This window comes from Astatotilapia calliptera, chromosome 20 (genome assembly GCF_964374335.1).
Source record: "Astatotilapia calliptera chromosome 20, fAstCal68.1, whole genome shotgun sequence".
Classification (NCBI taxonomy): domain Eukaryota; kingdom Metazoa; phylum Chordata; class Actinopteri; order Cichliformes; family Cichlidae; genus Astatotilapia; species Astatotilapia calliptera.
The window spans coordinates 36,110,130-36,128,915 of NC_137441.1; the positions used below are offsets into that span (position 1 = coordinate 36,110,130).

The window sequence follows — 18,786 nt, forward strand, 5'->3', positions numbered from 1 at the left end:
ATTAATATCTTTTGCTATCAAGATTCTTGTTGGGAGTCCTCTGATGTTTACATAACGCTGACTACTGATAAATTCGGTGTAATAACAAAAACACAAGATTTCCTCTTCATGGTGCATTTTTCCTGAGCTGCTTCATTATAATCCATTTTAGAATTTGTCCAACCCCATCTCCTACAAATTAAGTTTCTTCACAGTTAAATTGTTAAATTTAGCTGCAAGATAATCACTTGCTGGATTACCTTTGGAAATTAAGCAGCACATTTATGAAATATATCGGAGTCAGCAGGAGGTGGTTGGGTTTGATTGTGGATGTGTCGAATATGTATGCTCATATCTCACACCAAGACTGGGGTTTGTGCAGCAGGAGCACCTAAAGTTAGGGAGCAGCGTGGACTTCTTTCTGTGATAAAACCCTAATATTTGTCCAAACTTTAGTTGATTGGTGTGAGTGCATACATAAATAATGCAAATAATGCATGCATAAATAGGTTGAATGAAAGCAGTTTAACATATGTCTGGTACATTCAGTATCAACATTACATTAATAGACAATAATTCAGGACCATGGCGCTGTAGTATAGTTGTGGAACAACACAAGATTCCATTTTTTATCTACTGCGATGAAGACGTTCCCTTTTCTGTCTGGAATAGTTCAGATTTTTGTTTCTTGCACCTTTAAGGTTTACCTGAGAAGCAAACATTTAATTACTTTTGAATTGATTGTGTTCAGAATATAACCCCACGCAATCCATCATATTCAGAATGTTTCTGAATTCATCACAAAAATATAACAGACAGAGGCAGTGTATGTAATAAATTAGTCTGCTGAAACAGCACAGAAAACGGGCAGTGGGAGAAAGGCTTCACTTTGCTTCCATGCATTTCTAGTCAGTATTCTGGCTACCAGTACACAGAAACGCTGCCAAGAGAATACTGATGGCTTCTATGCCTTGGCCCGTAAATCAGGGTTTACCTGGTCGTGTATCAATTCTTAGATTTTTCAGTTTACTGCAGCACACAGGGGGCTTGGTCATATGTAGCACCTGCATTGAACAAAGTCTCTTTCAAATAACCTCTTGCTAACTCTAGCATCTCTTCTCCTGATACTGACTGCTCCTCCGTGTGGCCTGACTGTCAGCACTCATCTTCATAAATGTGCTCATCTGCTAATGCAGTGTTCACTTTTTTCTTTCAGAGTCGATTAAAGCAATCTGAACTTTAGTGCTCTGCCTGAGATGCATGACAAAGAAAACATATGATGAGTTCAAATCCATACTAAGGCATTTTAGCCAACATTCAAAACAGGTGCACATCAGGCAGCGGCACTACGCAAGCGCACGCAAAAGATACCCGAACACCAATAAAGTGACACCTACCGTCGACACAGGACGGCATGGCCCGAGTAGTGCCGGCGACCTGTCCAGGGAAGCAGGAACATTTGACAGTCTGAGATCTCTCCTCGATCTTGTTCTTGTTGCAGCAGCGATGGGCAGCAATCACCTCACACGTCCCCGCCTTCACATGCACTGAGAATGAAAAACAAAGATTTTGCTTTATGTTTGCTAACTTTAACGCATAAGCAACCATAGAAAAAGACAAGGAAATACAACTGGCCATCACAATTGGTCTGCCCTTCCCCTTAATGACCTCTTTGTAAACTATGTTGGGGAACAAGGACATCATTCTCTGACCCAGACAAACACAGACCATTACAAGATATTAAAAAAATATCAGCACTGAGAATACCTTCTTGGATCGCTGACCTTGTAGGACAAGTTAAGTATTTGATCCGTCCATCCATTTAAAAATTAAGCAAAACATATTTAAAGATGAGCCATAAAATATGCAGTTTATGCTTAGATTTATGACCATCTCTCTATCCATCTATCTATCTATTAAAATAGTAACTTAGGAAGGAATAATAATGAGTGTTTCTCCATATACTGTTTGGTTGCACTTCCAGTTTGCTGCAGTACTAATGAAGGGTACATTTGGAAAGTCCCTTCACATCTCCTGTAACTACCACTTTGTGTGCAAATTTCTATACACACATTTGAATCAGTCAGCCATGTGGTTAATTAACAAGTCAACCCCGAGCACAGAAGTCCCTTGAGTCAGCTAAGAGAGAGGGAACAAAGAAATCGCTCCACATTTGAAGATTTGTGATGCCAACACATGGCCCTTTCATACCAGCCTTTCATCAAATACATGAAAATGTCAAGGACAAACAATAAGCCTTGTCAGGAGCACTGTGTGCAACTATGCAGTGCGACTGTTTGTGTGCAAGTTTGACAGCTTACACGCAATATGTAATTACAGTGAATCTGCTCATGTGTTCAGATGCGTTCGACTTTGTTTTTCACGTGTGCGTGATGTGCAGCAAATGCACATACATGTTCAGTCTTTCAGCTGTGAACTTCGGTGTGTGTGTGTGTGTTTTGGCTTTTCAAACAGTTGTTGCAAGTTGCAGTTATTTCCATTACAAAGAGTCAGCCCAGGGTGCAACAAAGGGTGCGCACTGCATGGCAATGAAAACTAAAGCAGAAAACAATGACTTTGTTTAAAGAGCATTTAAAAATGAGGCAAGTTGCAGTGAACGACCCAGTGAATATGTTAAGCAGGCTAACAAATATTTGAAAAGTTCTTAATTTGCTCTGTTGATGAGAAAAAGACAAAGCAGCAGTCCTGCAAAGCCCAGTCCAATTAATATCTCTGTGAAAAGCACTCTGTCTCTCTCCCATCTCTCTCTCATCTTTCTTTCAGATTTCTCTTTTTGTAGCACTAGGAGTTAGGCCAAAGGGTAAAGATAATTGTTGACTGATCTGTCCATCTGGCTGTCCATCAGTCCAACACTTTGATGTGCAAAACCAGCCACCGAACAGATTGTACTGATATTTCGATTCCTATAGAAGAAATATCTGCATGCATTTGGAGATTTTTCAAAAAAAAAATAATTCTTCTGTAGAAATTAATTATAATTCAGTCTCAAGTCAAATATTAAACTACTGTAGTTACTGGTTGGAATGCTGAGTAACAGATGGACATTCAGGCACCTCGAAGGACAATTCGCTTGACCTTCCCTCTGTTGACTCACACAGTGTGCGCATAAGCCCACTGGGTCTTGGTGTATTTTGGGTATAACATGACCCCTCATCAGCAACCGACTTTGGATTGTGTTAGACTGCATGTAAGACAATTAATGGTGTGTTTGCTTTAAACCTTTTCTTCACAGTCTTGAGCAGTAACATTTTAGAGATTCTTTTTATTTAGTTTAAAATGCTGTATTTCCATTTACGCTTGCACATTTCACTAAATCGCTTCGACTGTTTCCCATTTTCCTTGCAAAATATAAAGAAATGAGGGTTGACAAAAGACATTTGCACAATGCAGTCAAGTTCTCCAGAACACAAATTATATGGACTTTCATGATGATGTGCATTCTCCTCATCAAATATGAACTATTTTATAATTATACATCCTAAAATGTTACATTATATATCCTATAACAACTGCATAATGTTCATAATCATTTCATCATCTTTCCTCACAGTTTCTTCCCCTAACTCAGAATACATGGAGTGTGTATAGATTGCACGTGGGCTTTAGAGCTTTCTTTGAATAACTCTTATTTTCCATTTTCCCTTCTCCTTCTTGTAGAACTAATTGTTTTTTCTTCTTCTTAGAAGCTTGACAGATACAAAGCCAAGGAAAATGAACACATACAGAGTAAACACCTTAACTGAACCCCCCACAGGCGCACACAACCCTTGGCCCATTTTTAGGCTCGGCACCTGCAGTAGTAATTGACTCAGCATTAGTAAGAGCAGCCGCACACAGAGCTCAGCAGGAGGGGAGTAAAAGGTGGTCGGGATGTGGATTCTACCGAAGGAATGTAAAGGTTCACTGGGTCTTGAACACACATATTAATGTTAATTAATTCAATTAATTTGGTTATTATTATAATTTGAGACACATGGTAAAATAAAGATTGACGTAAAACCTACGACAGAAGTGATTTTTTCTTTTTCTGGCAGGCCATTTCTTTATTTTCTTCATTCTTTGCCTTGTAGCTAAACTGCTGTGTTTTATGTGTTACTTTATTTGAGTCATGTTTTCATTAATGTTTTTATAGTTTTAAAATTACTGATTATTTATTGAACACACAGAAAGCGTCAAAGGTGAAAACATATGAAGTGACTCTCCCTGATCGAATAGTTTGGTTATTAGAACTGTTTTGATTGAAGTTATTTGTGGTTTAAACAGAAACGGTGGTAGTAACACTGCTGAAAAAAAGTTAAAGATCTTCTGGGAATAACTTGTTTATTTGACATAATTTTGAGGATGCTTTATTGTAAGTCCTGATTTCATATTTAATAACATGGGCAGCATTCGTCTTTATTTATCTCGCACTGTGAAATCCTAAAATAGGATTTTGATCCCAGTCACACAGGGCTTGAGACTGATTGGTGACCATCTGCCAACCACCATTTAGAGGAGCAGCTGGTGAGTGATTGCTAGAGGTTGCTGGCAGTTGCTGTGAGATCAATTGCTAAACCACAGAAAAGCCACAAGGAAAAAGCAGTAATCCTGGAAGGTACTGACTCGTCTGCAAACAGTCGCTTACTAACCACCAAGTTCGGGAGGTAGAGTGGGTCGTCCAATCATTCTCAACTCCAGTCTGCATGGTGAAGTAGCCTGTTGCATGAATATGTGAGTAAACGAGGATTGTAATAAAAAGCACTTTGAGTGCTCAGTTGGAGTAGAAGAATAATATACGAGTACCAGTCTATTTAGCATAACTGAAACTGTTGCCCTTCCAAGTAAAAGATTAAACTAATATTTTAAAAAGGCACCACATCTACTTTAAAAGCAAACAGTCACCGTGTTAGGTTTGTGTTGTACTTTTCATAGTTCCACTGCTGCTCAGAGAGTTCTGGGCAAGTGTTTGGAGACGGGTTTTTGTCTTTCCTGCAGCCTTCGGGCAACTGTGGCATTCTTCAAGTGACTAGTTGCAAGGAGGATCAATCACTTGCCAACTGCTTGGAGAATGTGCATTTTCCCTAGCCAAGGTGGGGCCTTACCTTATACTAAAACTTTTTGTTTCAATTCAGTTCAATTTAAATTCAAATTTATGTTAATAGCGACAAATCACAATAATTGTCACCTCAAGACCCTTTATATTGTAAGGTAAAGACTCTGCAATATTACAGAGAAACCCCAAACAATCATACAAACACCCAATGAGCAAGCACTTGGCGACAGTGGGAAGGAAAAACTCCTTCTTTACAGGAATAAACCTCCAGCAGAACCAGGCTAAGGGAGGGGCAGCAAAAAGACTTTTATGCTTCAGGAAAAAGGAACGTTTTAAGCCTAATCATAAAAGTAGAGCACTTCATTTTTTCTCTGTATGTATTATTGTAGGGTCTAAAGCACCTTGATGCAACTGTTGTTGCGATTTGGTGCTGTATAAATAAAACTGAATTGGATTGAATTGAATGGAGCCTGATTATTTAAAAAATTATTTAAAACCTTGCATGCAAGAAGAAGGACTTTAAATTAAATTCTGGATTTAACAGTGACTATCAACATATGCTGCTGAATACTTTTAAGGATTGTTTTAGGTAGTTGAATGTATTTGTTTCATAGCAGTCTGCTTTGCAGTAGAGAAAGAATGTGCATTTAATTAGCCGTTGTGGTTTGGTAATTCCTTCAGTAGCCTGAGATATTGAACTTGGTGGGGTGTTTGGTTTGGGTGTTGAAAAGTAAAGTGGACAAAGACAGGAAGCATGCACTCCGTGTTTGCTTGGGACTCTTCTGTGGAGGACCACACACACAAATTTCTTTCAGTGCACACAGCTGCTGTTGATGGTGGATATGTTGTTGGCAGAACTGCTCTTTTTGGTTAGCTTGCTGCACTTGCAGGCTTTACAGTGTTGAGAACTTTTTTTCTCAAATAAAAAGAGGGCACACTTCATAGAACTGGATTTCATAGGGATTTAGTACTCGCATGTGGAAACAGCTCTGGAAAACCATATGTGGGTGGGGGTGGGGTGGGGGTCCTTAGCTCAGTAATACAACTGAAGGTGTCAACAGTTTGAGGCTGTGTTATGCCAAGATTTTAATAATTACCAGTTTGGCAGATATTGAGTCAGGCAGGGGGCCACAGCCTCCAATAAACTCTGATAAACATTCATCTAAATGACTCAGAACACGACACACTGCAGTGTATGTGTTTAAATATACACACACAAAATACATATCCACGTAGAAGCTGTGCTCAGTTGTGCATTTAGTGCTAAAATAAAAACATGTAAATGGAAATGTTGCCGTCTTTAGTGTATATGTGTGTGCACCATAATGTGTGTGTATTTACTAGAACTGAAAATTCCCATTCTATTTCAAAAATGGCACCTACTTTCATCACGATCTCTTTCTCACACACCCCTCCGCCTTTTACTCCTTCTTCTCCTCCTCATTTGTTTCATCTGCTTTACCTCGCCCTACTGCTATTTCACAAATGACCCCTCCTTTTCTCAGCCTCTCTTAGCCACTTCAGCGTTCCATTTTTCCTCTGCTCCCTCTTGCTCGTAGCTCACCACAGCAAACTCAGCAGGGTAGGAAACTATTATCCTCAATCACAGGCTCTAAATCAGAGAATTTTTTACACTTTCTACAATGCGTCCTCTCTCTCTCCTGCTTTTTCATCTTCGTGGCCATTTCACTCCCTCTCTAACCCTCCCCCCCCCCCCCCCCCCCAACCCCCACCCGTATTTTTCTCCTTGGCATGAGGACTTGTTATCCCTGCCTCTCTTAATACAGCAGTGGCTGTTAACCCCATTTACTAAGGATGACGTGCAACTGACAGACTAACAGATGGACAGATTGCCCCGACTCAGAACAACCAGGCACTCTGTGTGGGTGTCTGTGTGTGTCTGTGTAAGTACTGAGATAGCTGTCTTGGTCCCAGTGGGGTGCCTCTTTCAAATGTCATTCCTGCCACTGGGGACCTCTCCCGCTTTCTCTCTCACAGACACTCACACACAAACAGAGTTAAATACACAAGCACAGACACAAATGTACGTGCACATCTAGTATGAGGAACCTGTCAAAATGGAAACACAAATCTTTCCAGTTAGCGCTGTAAATATTTAAACAGTTCAAGCCCTTGTGTTTCAGGATCTGTCAAATGTTAACACAATACTTGTAAAGAAGTAGAAAGAAAAAGTCACTGGTTACCCTTTTATATGACACTGTATGATTTAGGTGACTGAATCTGCTAATTTTAAGGTCCCAGCTGGCACTGGGCAACATTTTGTGAATGCTGGAGCTGTAACTAGAGAGCCACAGGAAAACGAGCAGTGTAGTGAAAAAGTATTTGCACCCTTCCTGATTTTATATAAATTATTATTTCATTTATTAAGGGAAGAAAAACCTACCTGAACCTGTGTGCAAAAGTAAATTACATAATAAGTGAGTCATTCGGGTCCTGAAGCATCAAAGGAACTTCAGAGCATCACATTACCACCACCATGTTTGACCTTTTTTAGGATGTCAGACTAAAGAGACAAAAGGTAAACACAACACGTCCGAGACAGAGGACTATGAAAATAAAACAGGAAGTAACACACACAGACTCAGACTAAGACACATGAACTTGGGGATAAACATACATAGAAACATGACAGACCGGAGACAAGACCTGGGAGAATGGACACAGAAATGAACTAATATCATGAGGAACCAATGGCTATAAGAAAAGATAAATTCAGTAGCCCAAAGTAGTAATATTATACTTTTATATTATATTATATATATACTGAAAACACTATCTAGGCTACTTACATTTGATTTATGCTGTGTCACTGCTACAGTGCTGCTCCTAGCACCTCATGGCAATGGATTCATCCTTTGAATGAGGCAACCTCTAATCAATGCCATAGGCTCATCGGAAAAGGAGGATGGAAAATACCCTTGATGTACTTACACTTAGAAATGCTGCTGGCTGCAAGCTGTAACCGCTATTTGTCTTTTTTTTCCCATCATCAGAGCACTATTGCAAGGCTCACCCCTTGTAAACCCAACTGCCCAGAGCCAGTTGGGATTGGCTGCTACCCCCAGGAGACCCTAGTTCAGTAAGAGGTTAACAACATGTGTGCACTGATAGACCTGTTAATGGATAGACTAAAGTAAATAACAACCAACCAAACCAAAGAATTGGGGAAAAGTCCAAAACTCAGCAAACATGCAAGATTTCATCATAGGTCTTATGTTTCTATAGCAACACTTTATGCAATTAATTCATGTTTTGATGTCTTCGGGCTGTACTCTCCAACCCCAGCAGTAACCTTCATCTCTACAACCTACAAGTAGTCATAAGTCATCAAGCTTCCTCTGAATCCTCGGTTCTCAGCTGCATCTCAGTCTCCTCCCTGTTATTCTTTGTTTGTGTTTTCACAGCAGGAGACGGCTTTGACTCTGATACAGTGAGGCATACCGAAACTGACACCTTCTGTATGTCAAGCCCTCAGCAACCGTGCAGGGCTGCAAACATGATGACGGTGGTAAAGTGGTAACAGTCAAATTTACAGCGCTGGTAACATCACGAGTAAAGAAAATAGCTGCAAAACTAATCAATTAACAATTTAAAGAGCTATATTAAGAAACTGCTTCCATGTGAGAGCCAGAGTCAGGCTAATGTGACTGTCAGTATGTGTTGTGTGCATAGCCTCTCTTGGAATGAACGGGATATCTGGACTCATCAACATCTGGTGCCTCATGTTAAACACTGAGATGGTTTGCTGGCAAAACAGCAACAGGAGTTGACAGTCCCTCATCAGGTATAGTTAATGTACTGGCGTGATGAACAGAAATACCAGCGAGGTAAACGTCCCCTCTGGTTTTGTTTGCTTTTAGGTGCGGGCTTCACGATATTCTAATTGCATCCAGAGCTTTTCATGCTGTTAAAGTTTGACCAGCACAAAAACAATTTAGTAAATCAGATGTTTGTTATCATTATTATTTTGTTCTTCAGGTGTTTTCATTTTCCCTCTGCTCTGACCCTTCTGGCACAGCTCCAGCCAAGAAATTAGCATGAAACTACTTTCAGCATCCATAGCACACTCTAGATGTTCTCTATACATCACATATTAAGTATGTATAAATATTTAAGGTTTTCCTTTAGGCTCGTATTATTCTATTCACAAAGAGCATATTTTGAAATGGAAAATTAGTCCTGAAAGCTTGCCAAGTTAATTAGACATACAAAATACATTTCTTAGTGCATGTGTGTGCCCATCAGCGCATGTACGTCCATGCATTTGTATTAATAATTAGATTATATTGGCCTCTGAGATGGCAGCGTTTGTTCTGAATCATAAACACAGAGCAAATTAAAATTCTGTTTAAGAGCCTGCCAAGAAAATTAGCATGGAGAGAAAGGAGGCACGCACACTCGACCACTAGTGTCTTCTCCCCTCAACCCTGTTTTCTATTCACTTCTGTGTCGACGACTCCAGCACACGTCTCTCCTCATCTTCTGCCACAGCATCTCTGTGCGATGGTAATTCATAGAAGTTGTAAGTGCTGGAGGGAAGTGGCTTTTTTTCCTGATAGGAGACGGTGCCCCAGTGTAGATACACAAGAACTATATCAGCACTGCACTCGCTGCGCTGTGCTCATATTGTGTTTGCTGATCACAAATAGACTGATCAATGGCAGCCCCCTAAAGAGCCTGACTCCTCCCATGCACTAATGTCCCTCTCTGTTATGATAAACACTGAGTCCTGTGGGGGGGAAACCTGAGAGGAGGAAAGAAGAGAAGCTGTCAATAGAGGACATGCTTGATCTTAAGCACTTATTTAGAATTCTAAATATGTTTGCATATTTATGGATAAGAAACATTCCTGGAAATAACATTTTGTGAAGGAAAGATTTTTATTTGATCCTTTTTCTTCAGCGTTGGTATAATGGATTTACGGAGGGACTAGATTTAAAAACATCTCACAGAGCGCAGTTTTTCTAGGACTTGTGCAACATCCAAGGTATCAGTAAAATGAAAAAACAAGTAGCTAAGCTTTGGGAGATACACATCTTATTCTCCTTTTTTTCCTCGTGGCTATTCTGAGAGGAAATAAATCTTTCCCACTAACCAGAATTTAATAAATACAATTTTTTAAGGCAGAATGGAATAAAGCACACATTTAGAAACAAAATAAGTTGGGTTTTATTTTCCACATGGGTAGCTTGGAGAACACGTTCTGACTAATTGCCATACAGCATTTTTAACAACTGTAACAAATGACCATCAAAACATGCATTCAATTATCAGAATATGGAGCAGCGGTTGATACTTTTTTCTCATTTATGGAGAATATTCCTCGTTCCCAAAGCTCAACAGAAATGCATTAACTATTAGACAACAGAACAATAATCTCATAATTGCTCATTTCCCTTTCTGCCCCGCTCTCAATCTCTCTGCTCATACACGGTAGCTGGAGTCATAATTCCTTCAGCAGCTAGAGGGCTGAGTCGCTTCCACGTATGTCACTAATGACCCTTTGCTAAAAATGACTGATGCGGTTATTTTTCTTGGGAAAGCTCAACACAAAGTGAACAAATGGAAGTGATCAGAATTAAAACATCAGCCAGAAAACTTGCTTCCTCTTGGAAAAAGTGCAGGCTAAATGCAGCCTGCAGATTGATTTTTTTTTTCTCGACACAGCATCCACTCTGTCCCTAGTTCCCCCCACACCCCACCCCGCTTAGCATCCCTGAACAAGCGAGCGGGTGAGTGAGTGAGTGACCACAATTGGAAAGTGTTTGCTCGCAGCAGGATTTCCTGCATGCACGATGTGATAAAAATAACAAGTGTAAAAGAGAGGGAAAAACACTGGCATCTGGCTCGTCGGGATTTAAATGTGAAAGGAAAATACCGTGGGCGTCCACACAGAGGGGCTCATCCCTGTCAGAAAATAAATAAATAAAAAATACCTTGCCATAAATCATCCAACCGTTTTAGATCAATCAGCATGAAAACAAGCACGCAGAAAACATACCCTCAACATCACCTAAATACTCATGGCTCTCTGATTGGATTAAGCTCTCTCTTCACTTCTGTCATGCAACTCGCTCTCTTACACCTCAGCAAAGTGATTTATGCTTTTTATTGTCAAACTACTCCCATCTGCCTCCACCACATACCTATCCAGCACCCGCCTCTCCTCCATCTCTGTACTAATCACCCTCACTGATATGAGACCAGCTTGTGCCAGATTGTCTCTTAGTCACCCACACCACATCCCTGGTTCTCCATCATTGATTTTCATGCAGTTTTAATGCAGTTCAAACAAGGGAATTATCTCTCCACACCACAAGCACAACTACTGTCTTGCTAAATCACACAGGATATTAGTTCATGTGACAGGGGGAGCCTGGTGACACATGGCATGTCCTGACATATTAGCAAGCGCGCCGCCACCGTTGCCGCCACCGTTGCTGCCACCCCGCAGCAGACAATTTGTACTAATTTGTGCTCCAGGCAAGATATTAGGATGGTGAATTTGATATAAATTCTTAATATGTTCGGATGTATTAACACACCATTACCACTCAAGCATTAAGATGAGGCAGCATGTGTGTGTACGTGTGCATGAGACACTCGAGTTTTAAACCTTTTTGGTTAATTGTTCACTGCTGACTGATGGCGACTTTTCAAGAGCCCTCCAGGAATGTCCGGGTTTCCATACTTATCTGTATAATTTGCTTCCCTTTTTCTGCTACCCACTCTGTCTCGGAGGTTGGAAAGCTACCTATGTCAGTATTTGCATCTTTTTGTCCTCTCCTACAGCTGTTTCAAATGTGTATTGTGGGGGAGCTCAAATCAAACATCTTTTCATTTCTTTGGCCTAAAGCTGTCGTCTCTCTTTCTCCTTCTCTGTGTCTTCCTGGCAGACCACTACAGAGGCAGAAACACAATGACTGTGTTCAGTCCAACCCCCCCCCCCCCCCCTTCCTCCAGTTTTCTCTTTGTCAGTCAGCAAACGAGAGGTTTATAGCACAGCGGCCATGTTGATGAGGATTTCATTCTGTCTGAATTCTCTCCCTGTCAGAGGAATAAGGACGGACACTCATAAATGTCAGACATATTTTACTTTAACACGTAGCCGTGCGTTTGTGTGTGTGCATGTGTGTGAGTTATGGTTGGTGTTTATATCAATGCTGTAGCTACGTCGTTTCACAGATCTAGATAAATGGTCTGTTATCGGCCTGTTTACTCTCTGTGAGAGACCGGACAGTCCCATATGTTACACCAGGCTCCACCAGCCAGTTCACAGCATGCCGACGCTGCCGTCATCTGCAAACCTTGAAAATTAGACAGATACAGACTGTCGCAGCTTTTTTGGAACAGTGGAGGGACGAGTGAAAATCCCCCAAAACACATTTTGAAATAAGCTTTCTTGAGAATGAAACAGTGTCTTTGCACGGTCATACTTTGTGGAAAAACAAACATGAACATGAAATATTATCAAAGAAATGGAGCTATATTCACGGTGCTGTTGACTTTCACAGGCATTTTACAGGCTCACATTGCAGTATAATCTGTAACTCAGTATTACAGTTATGCTACCGTTACAGAGATATTCCAGCACGGAGCACAGGAAAGAAATTTTAGCACGTGTTCAATTTAGCTGTGACAAACTATGCCGCTGTATTTTTTCCAGTGATATCAAGAGCAAAGCAACACTGATGAGCTTTGTTTTCACCCCATTTCATCCTCAGAGAACTGGTTTCAACTTTTGAACACACTACTTCATTTGTCAGCTACTTAAAGGGAGGTGCACCACAAACCTCCTTGTGAATGCTTTGGTCATAAGAATATTAGCATTCATTCATTTGCATGGAAAACACAAACACTCAGCAACTAATCGCTAAACAAAAAGTGCAACACAAACCGGAGACAGAGACTGAATTCAAAGTAAAAGTTTTGCCTTTCACTATCACTTCTCAATTAGCTGGTGAGTGTTAGCAGATAAGCAGCCATCTTCCATGCAGGCAACCTGCAACACACTAGACCTGTTCTGTTTTCAGTGCCGTCATTTTATCATAATCACCCTCCTGCAACCACCAGCCAACTTGTTGGGAAATACACATTTTTCCCTAATACACATTCACAACATTTGTCCCATCTTTAGACTTGAATCAGTTTCACACCGACTGTCAGGAACCTCTTTTAACCACCTTCAACCAGCTGGCTCATTTTCCCCCAGTAACATAGTTGTTGCCAGCTGGTTACCAGGTAGTCACTGAGGCTTATGCAGATTGAAAGATTAAGTATATCCAAGCCACCACAACACTTTAGACTTTACTGAATAATGTAATTTCCTACAGAAAGAAAATTGTTTACTTCCATCAGCAGAGATGAATCCACAACATGAACAGCATGTTCAGCTTTCCTTCAGTCTTGTTTTAATCACTTTGCTGTTTCAGTAACTTTTTAATTCCAGCTCTGTATTCTTCAGCTTTTCTGAAACCCTATTTGTCCCTCATTAAATTTGTTTTGCATCTTTCTTCAGTTTGTCCTCCATGGTTGGATTTCTGTAGACTCATGCTTTTGTTGGCCTTCGTACAGATGAATTATTTGCTGTATCAGGTTTTTTTTGTTAATAAAGCTTGACTTTTGCAACTGCTCTCTGTGTCCACAACATGGGTACTCTTTTAAATCAACCTTAACTCTTTATCCTTGAAAATAAGCAGTTCTGCAGAGCAGTTTTTGTATGAATGTTACTGCAAAATACGAAAACGGAAAGATGGCACACTCAAAATATCTGAAACAGCCTTGAGGTTGCTCATGGACGTGCACCTTACAAACTAAAAATGTACATGTTAGCTATTCCACTTAAACACACACACACACGCGTAGTACTTACTTCCAGTTATAAGCCAGTGATACTTCTATATGTGAGTATAGGGCAGAGGTTCCCAAAGTGTGGGGCCCGCCCCCTAGGGGGGCGCGGTATGAAAAGAAAAAAAAGAAGAACGCTTGGACACTGCTAGCATAACAGACAGGTTTTTGACGGGGCTCCCACACAAACGCAAAGCAGGAGATGAAGCATCGCCAAATATGTTTCCAAACCAACCTTTCAAGCCAAAGACTAGAAAATATGGTGAAGCATATCTGCCCTTTGGCTTCACCTGTGCTGTAATAAAGTTAAAGCCACACATTTAAACCAGTTGCTCTACATATAGAATTTGCACCTTAAGAGTCAATAGCATCTTTGGAGATATTTAACAGTAACGACACACTAAACTTCCCACTCTTGCAGATACTTAGGCATCACTGTTCCAAGCATCCACACATGAACGTCATTAAAAATGTATCATCCTCTATAATGCTGGAACATAATCACCCGATTTATTTCTATGATAGACATGCTTACTTCATATTTTACTTCAGACAGGTTATCTGATGGTCTCTATGACTGCTGCGTGAAACTTGTTGTTTCTTCTAATTCTTCTAGCTTCTAATTCCTTTGCGTCAGCACTTTCTCTCTAACTACATTCATCAGGACAGCTCATCATCTTTCCACCCCTTCCCTCACTAGTCTCTCATCCCATCTCACACTACCAAATGAAAGGGAAACCCTGGTGTGTCTGAGGCTGGCTGGCAGCAAAGCCAGAGGTGGAAAGATGAGAAGAGAGAGAGAGTGTGAGAGAGAGACATAAAGGCAAACAAAAGGAAAAAGAAAAGAAAGGAAGGGGAGTAAAAGCGCAGCCTGCTCTGACTGTAAATGCTATATGAAAACAGGAGAGTTTAAGCGTTAAGAGATGATTAGACTTTGTGGAATGAGCAACGTTGGGCAATTAATAAAATACAACCGAAGTTTCAAGTCTGTGTTATGCACCTAGGAAACCGTGAGAATAGAGAGGCAGTTATTGCATTTGTACAGATCTGTATTCACTCGCTCACACGCTCATCTTTTGTTGACATCCCACAACATAAAACTGCTAATCTAAAGGCACCATTTCCTTACAGTAACAGAGATATTTTGCCTTTATTGTCGGAATGTCACTTAGAAAATGAAAAACATGTTGGTATTTTCTACTCGTTATCTACTTCAGCTCTTCTGAATGTTAACTAATGTACATCATTGTTTTTATACGAATTCATTCAATTCAATTTTATTTATACAGCACCAAATCACAACAGCAGTTGCCTCAAGGTGCTTTATATTGTAAGGTAAAGACTCTAAAATAATACGAACAAAGAAACAGAGAAAACCCCAACAATCATGTGACCCCCCTGTGAGCAAGCGCTTTGGCGAGAGCGGGAAGGAGAAACTCCCTTTTAACAGGAAGAAACCTCCAGCAGAACCAGGCTCAGGGAGGGGTGGGGCCATCTGCTGCCACCTGTTTGGGGCGAGGGGATGAAGACAGGAAAAAGATGCTGGGGAAGAGAGACAGAGATGCAAAATAACATTACAATGGAAATAGACGTATGTTGCCTTCCACCTACATGGATATAATCTTAATTTGACTTCTGTTTTATTTCTTTTCTACTTAAAACTGACCTTCAACACTCAGTAGTAAAGTGCTACAAACATTTAATATAAGGGGAAGCTAATTCAGCACTGCCATAGATCAGCAAAGTTGCAGTTTGTTTTGTTTTGTTGCATTTTTTTTTTCACTTTAATTTTTCACTTGGTTTGTTTAGGAAATGTTTTGGTTTGGGATAAAACAGTTCTTCACAATACAAGCCTAAATGTTGCAAAATGATTGGTTGAAAGGCTATTTTAGGCTATTTGTCTGAAGTGGCTACAAAGCTAGCACAGGGCTCACACTGTCTTGGAATAACGGCAATAACATTGCAAAATGTGAATAAACAGTTTTTTGCAGAACTAAAGCTCAGTCATATCCACAGTCCACACACAAACACTTGTTTTCACTGAGCCTGCCTGATTGGACATATTGGAAGTTTGCAGGAACGTACAAACAGAGCTTGAGTGACACTCCCCTCATCTTCTATGTGGGTGTTTTGCTGTAATAGACCTCTCTCACAGCAGATGTTTTGCCATGGCATAGCAGGAATGACATTTACAACAACTGTCTTCCATTAAGGTGAGTTCGCCTTAGCATCTGGTACTGTTCCCGCTGGTTTACTGTCACAGTGTTGTGACTTACTGGGGCACTTGATGGAATATAACCATCATTAATGAAACAGGTTTCACTTGTGCTTTTCCTTATATAACAAGTTAACGGCATGCCATGAACACATTCCAGTAGTAAAGGACAACGTGCACCTTTGTCATTACTATAACAAGAGTCTGCTAACATGTAATTTCCATCACAGCTCCATCGAGCTTTTACTGGAGGTGTAATTAGGCTGAAAACACCTGTTTGATAGAACGGGGCTTTTAAAGGCCTCAAATGCCTACCGTACACCCACGCAGGTGTTTCCACTTATCTTTCCAGATTAGATCTCTCCTCAGGACAGTGCCCACTGCAACTGCCTATGAATAACCCGTTGCACCTTAAACTTTACAATCCGTGCACAGCTCTGCACTGTGTGAATCTGAACAAAGGTCTGACCAGCACAATAACTTCAAACAGCAGGACACTGCTTAAATTGCTTTTCTTTTTGCATATCTCTTTGGCTCTCAAAGCCCCACATTTTCTATTTATTTTTTTATTGGTAAAGGAAATAACAGCAAAGTGTTTGCAGCATGGCAAATATTCTGCATTTGCTTTAGGCAGCTGGTGTAACTCACTTCAGACCCACCAGGGGACATATTAAAGAACTCAGTTGAAAAGTTTCATTTTGAGAAAAAAAAAAGAGAAGAAGAAGTAAAAATGTGATACACATTTCACAGTTTCTTCAGTTTTCTTAAAAGCATTTGTATTTTTTGTAATTCAGGAAGCTTCAAGGAAAGGCTGTGTTGTGTGCACATTTATATGTTTGCACACACGAAACTGTATTTTTATTGCTTCTCCTGTTCCCATGGCCGGGGCTCGGAAACACTCAGAAGTAGGTTGTTTGTTCTTTCTTTTTTCTATTTGCATGTAGTAATGAAGTGTGCATCGTAGCTCTTTATAATTTGTGTTTTATTTAAATTCCACACAAACAATTAAGTTATTGAAATATAAAGAACTCTTTTCTCCAGCTGTCAGAGATGTTTTACAAGCCATTTGTTTACCTTTAAATTGACCCAGCTGATGTTTCAATTTCAACTGAGTTTAGATAAAAACCACACAAGTCATCTCAGGGCATGTTCCACAGATATGGCATCATAACCTCTTTGTAAAGGGTTAACTCGGATCCATTTCTGCGACCGCTGTGTAGCTCAAGCATGCAGTCTCGTATTGATTTTCACACTGAATACTGTATGTGCAAAGACAGACAGACACACAAAAAATATCAGAAGTCCAGCAGGAGTCCGTGTTGATTCTGTATATCTCCCTCACAGATGAAAAATTGAAGCATTTCTATTAATCTGAACCAAAATAAGCATAAAACACTCAGTGAGGGATTGAGTGATTTGGGCTTTAATGCAGCCCACAGAGTATTTACAGTGGTGTTCTGCAAGGATTAGTTGCATGAGAGGATTAGTCAAGCTGCATTACTGCTGTTTTATTTAACTCACAACAGCAAAAGACTAAAAATAAAAGCCTCTTAAACACATTTAGGCTACATGAGAGGCCAGCCTGGACACTTTGACAAACATGATGTTTGTGTCCTCTTTAAAGACATGTACCAGAAAGAGATGTGCAAAACACACCCACGCACAGACACACACAGACACACACTTTCTCACATACTCAACTCTCTGCACTTAATCTATAATCTAGTAATCTGCTGAAAGTTGCCCTGTTCAGCATATGCTGTGCTTGGAGACACTGTGTCATATTAGTTAAGGCGATGATGCTGGTGAGAATAAAGCATATGCAGATACTGACAGAATCAACAGAGTGGGAAACTCTCCGAGAGAGGAGAGGATTAATGCAGACAGACTGGAAAAGAAGGAAGCACCGTGAAAGAGAAAGAATGAAATTTGCAGAGGCAGCACAACTCAGCCATCTCTCCCTCTCTTTCAGTCTCGTTCTCTTTCCTTGCATCAGCACTGATCAAATACATCAGTAAAGTAAAGAGCACCCCATCCATCAATGTATGACTCTGGAGCTGCTGTCAGGAATACTGAAGCTGTTCCTCACAGCCGCGCAAACACACAAAAGCACAATCATATGCATACTGCGCAATATATCAACATCGGCATTATAGCAACCAGAATAGACACCCTGTCAATGCGGTAAAGTTTGCTTCACTTGAAAATACACAAAATGTGCCTTTTACAAAATCACACTTATATTGAAGCAAACGCAACTGGGAGAAAATATATACTTGCTCTGTGCTCGGCTCCCTTCAGCTTGTTCCTATTTGCTTAATTTATTCTTCATGTCAAAACATGTTCTAGTCTTGGTCCAGGATGACCCTTTAATTTCTTCTTCATTTGGAGACTTGATTCTAATAGCGGCGGTCCATTATCTGCATCATTCTAACACAAACACTACTGGAAATCTGCTTCTGCGGCAGCCTTGTTAAATGAAGGTTTAAACTCATTTATTCTTTTTCATGTCAACGTATGCGAAGCTCCAATATAGGAGAAGTGTGTTTCATACAAGCTCTGCTGGGAAAACAGAAAAAAAAGGGCCAGTCAATGCTACGTTACATCCAGCCAGCAGAAGACAAGCCACACTTGGGGAGTGTGCATATGTACCCAAGCTAAACAGGAATTG

General features: G+C 40.4%; 1 protein-coding gene across 2 annotated transcripts in view; it reads right to left on the bottom strand.

Annotated features, from left to right (window-relative positions):
- Positions 1–18,786, bottom strand: part of LOC113013022 (chemokine-like protein TAFA-2) — a 97,702-nt gene that overhangs the window by 14,329 nt on the left and 64,587 nt on the right. For both annotated transcript variants that reach the window (XM_026153555.2, XM_080295365.1), the window contains one exon: positions 1,377–1,526. In XM_026153555.2, coding sequence (XP_026009340.1) covers positions 1,377–1,526 — 150 coding nt within the window. The remainder of the gene's footprint in view (positions 1–1,376; positions 1,527–18,786) is intronic.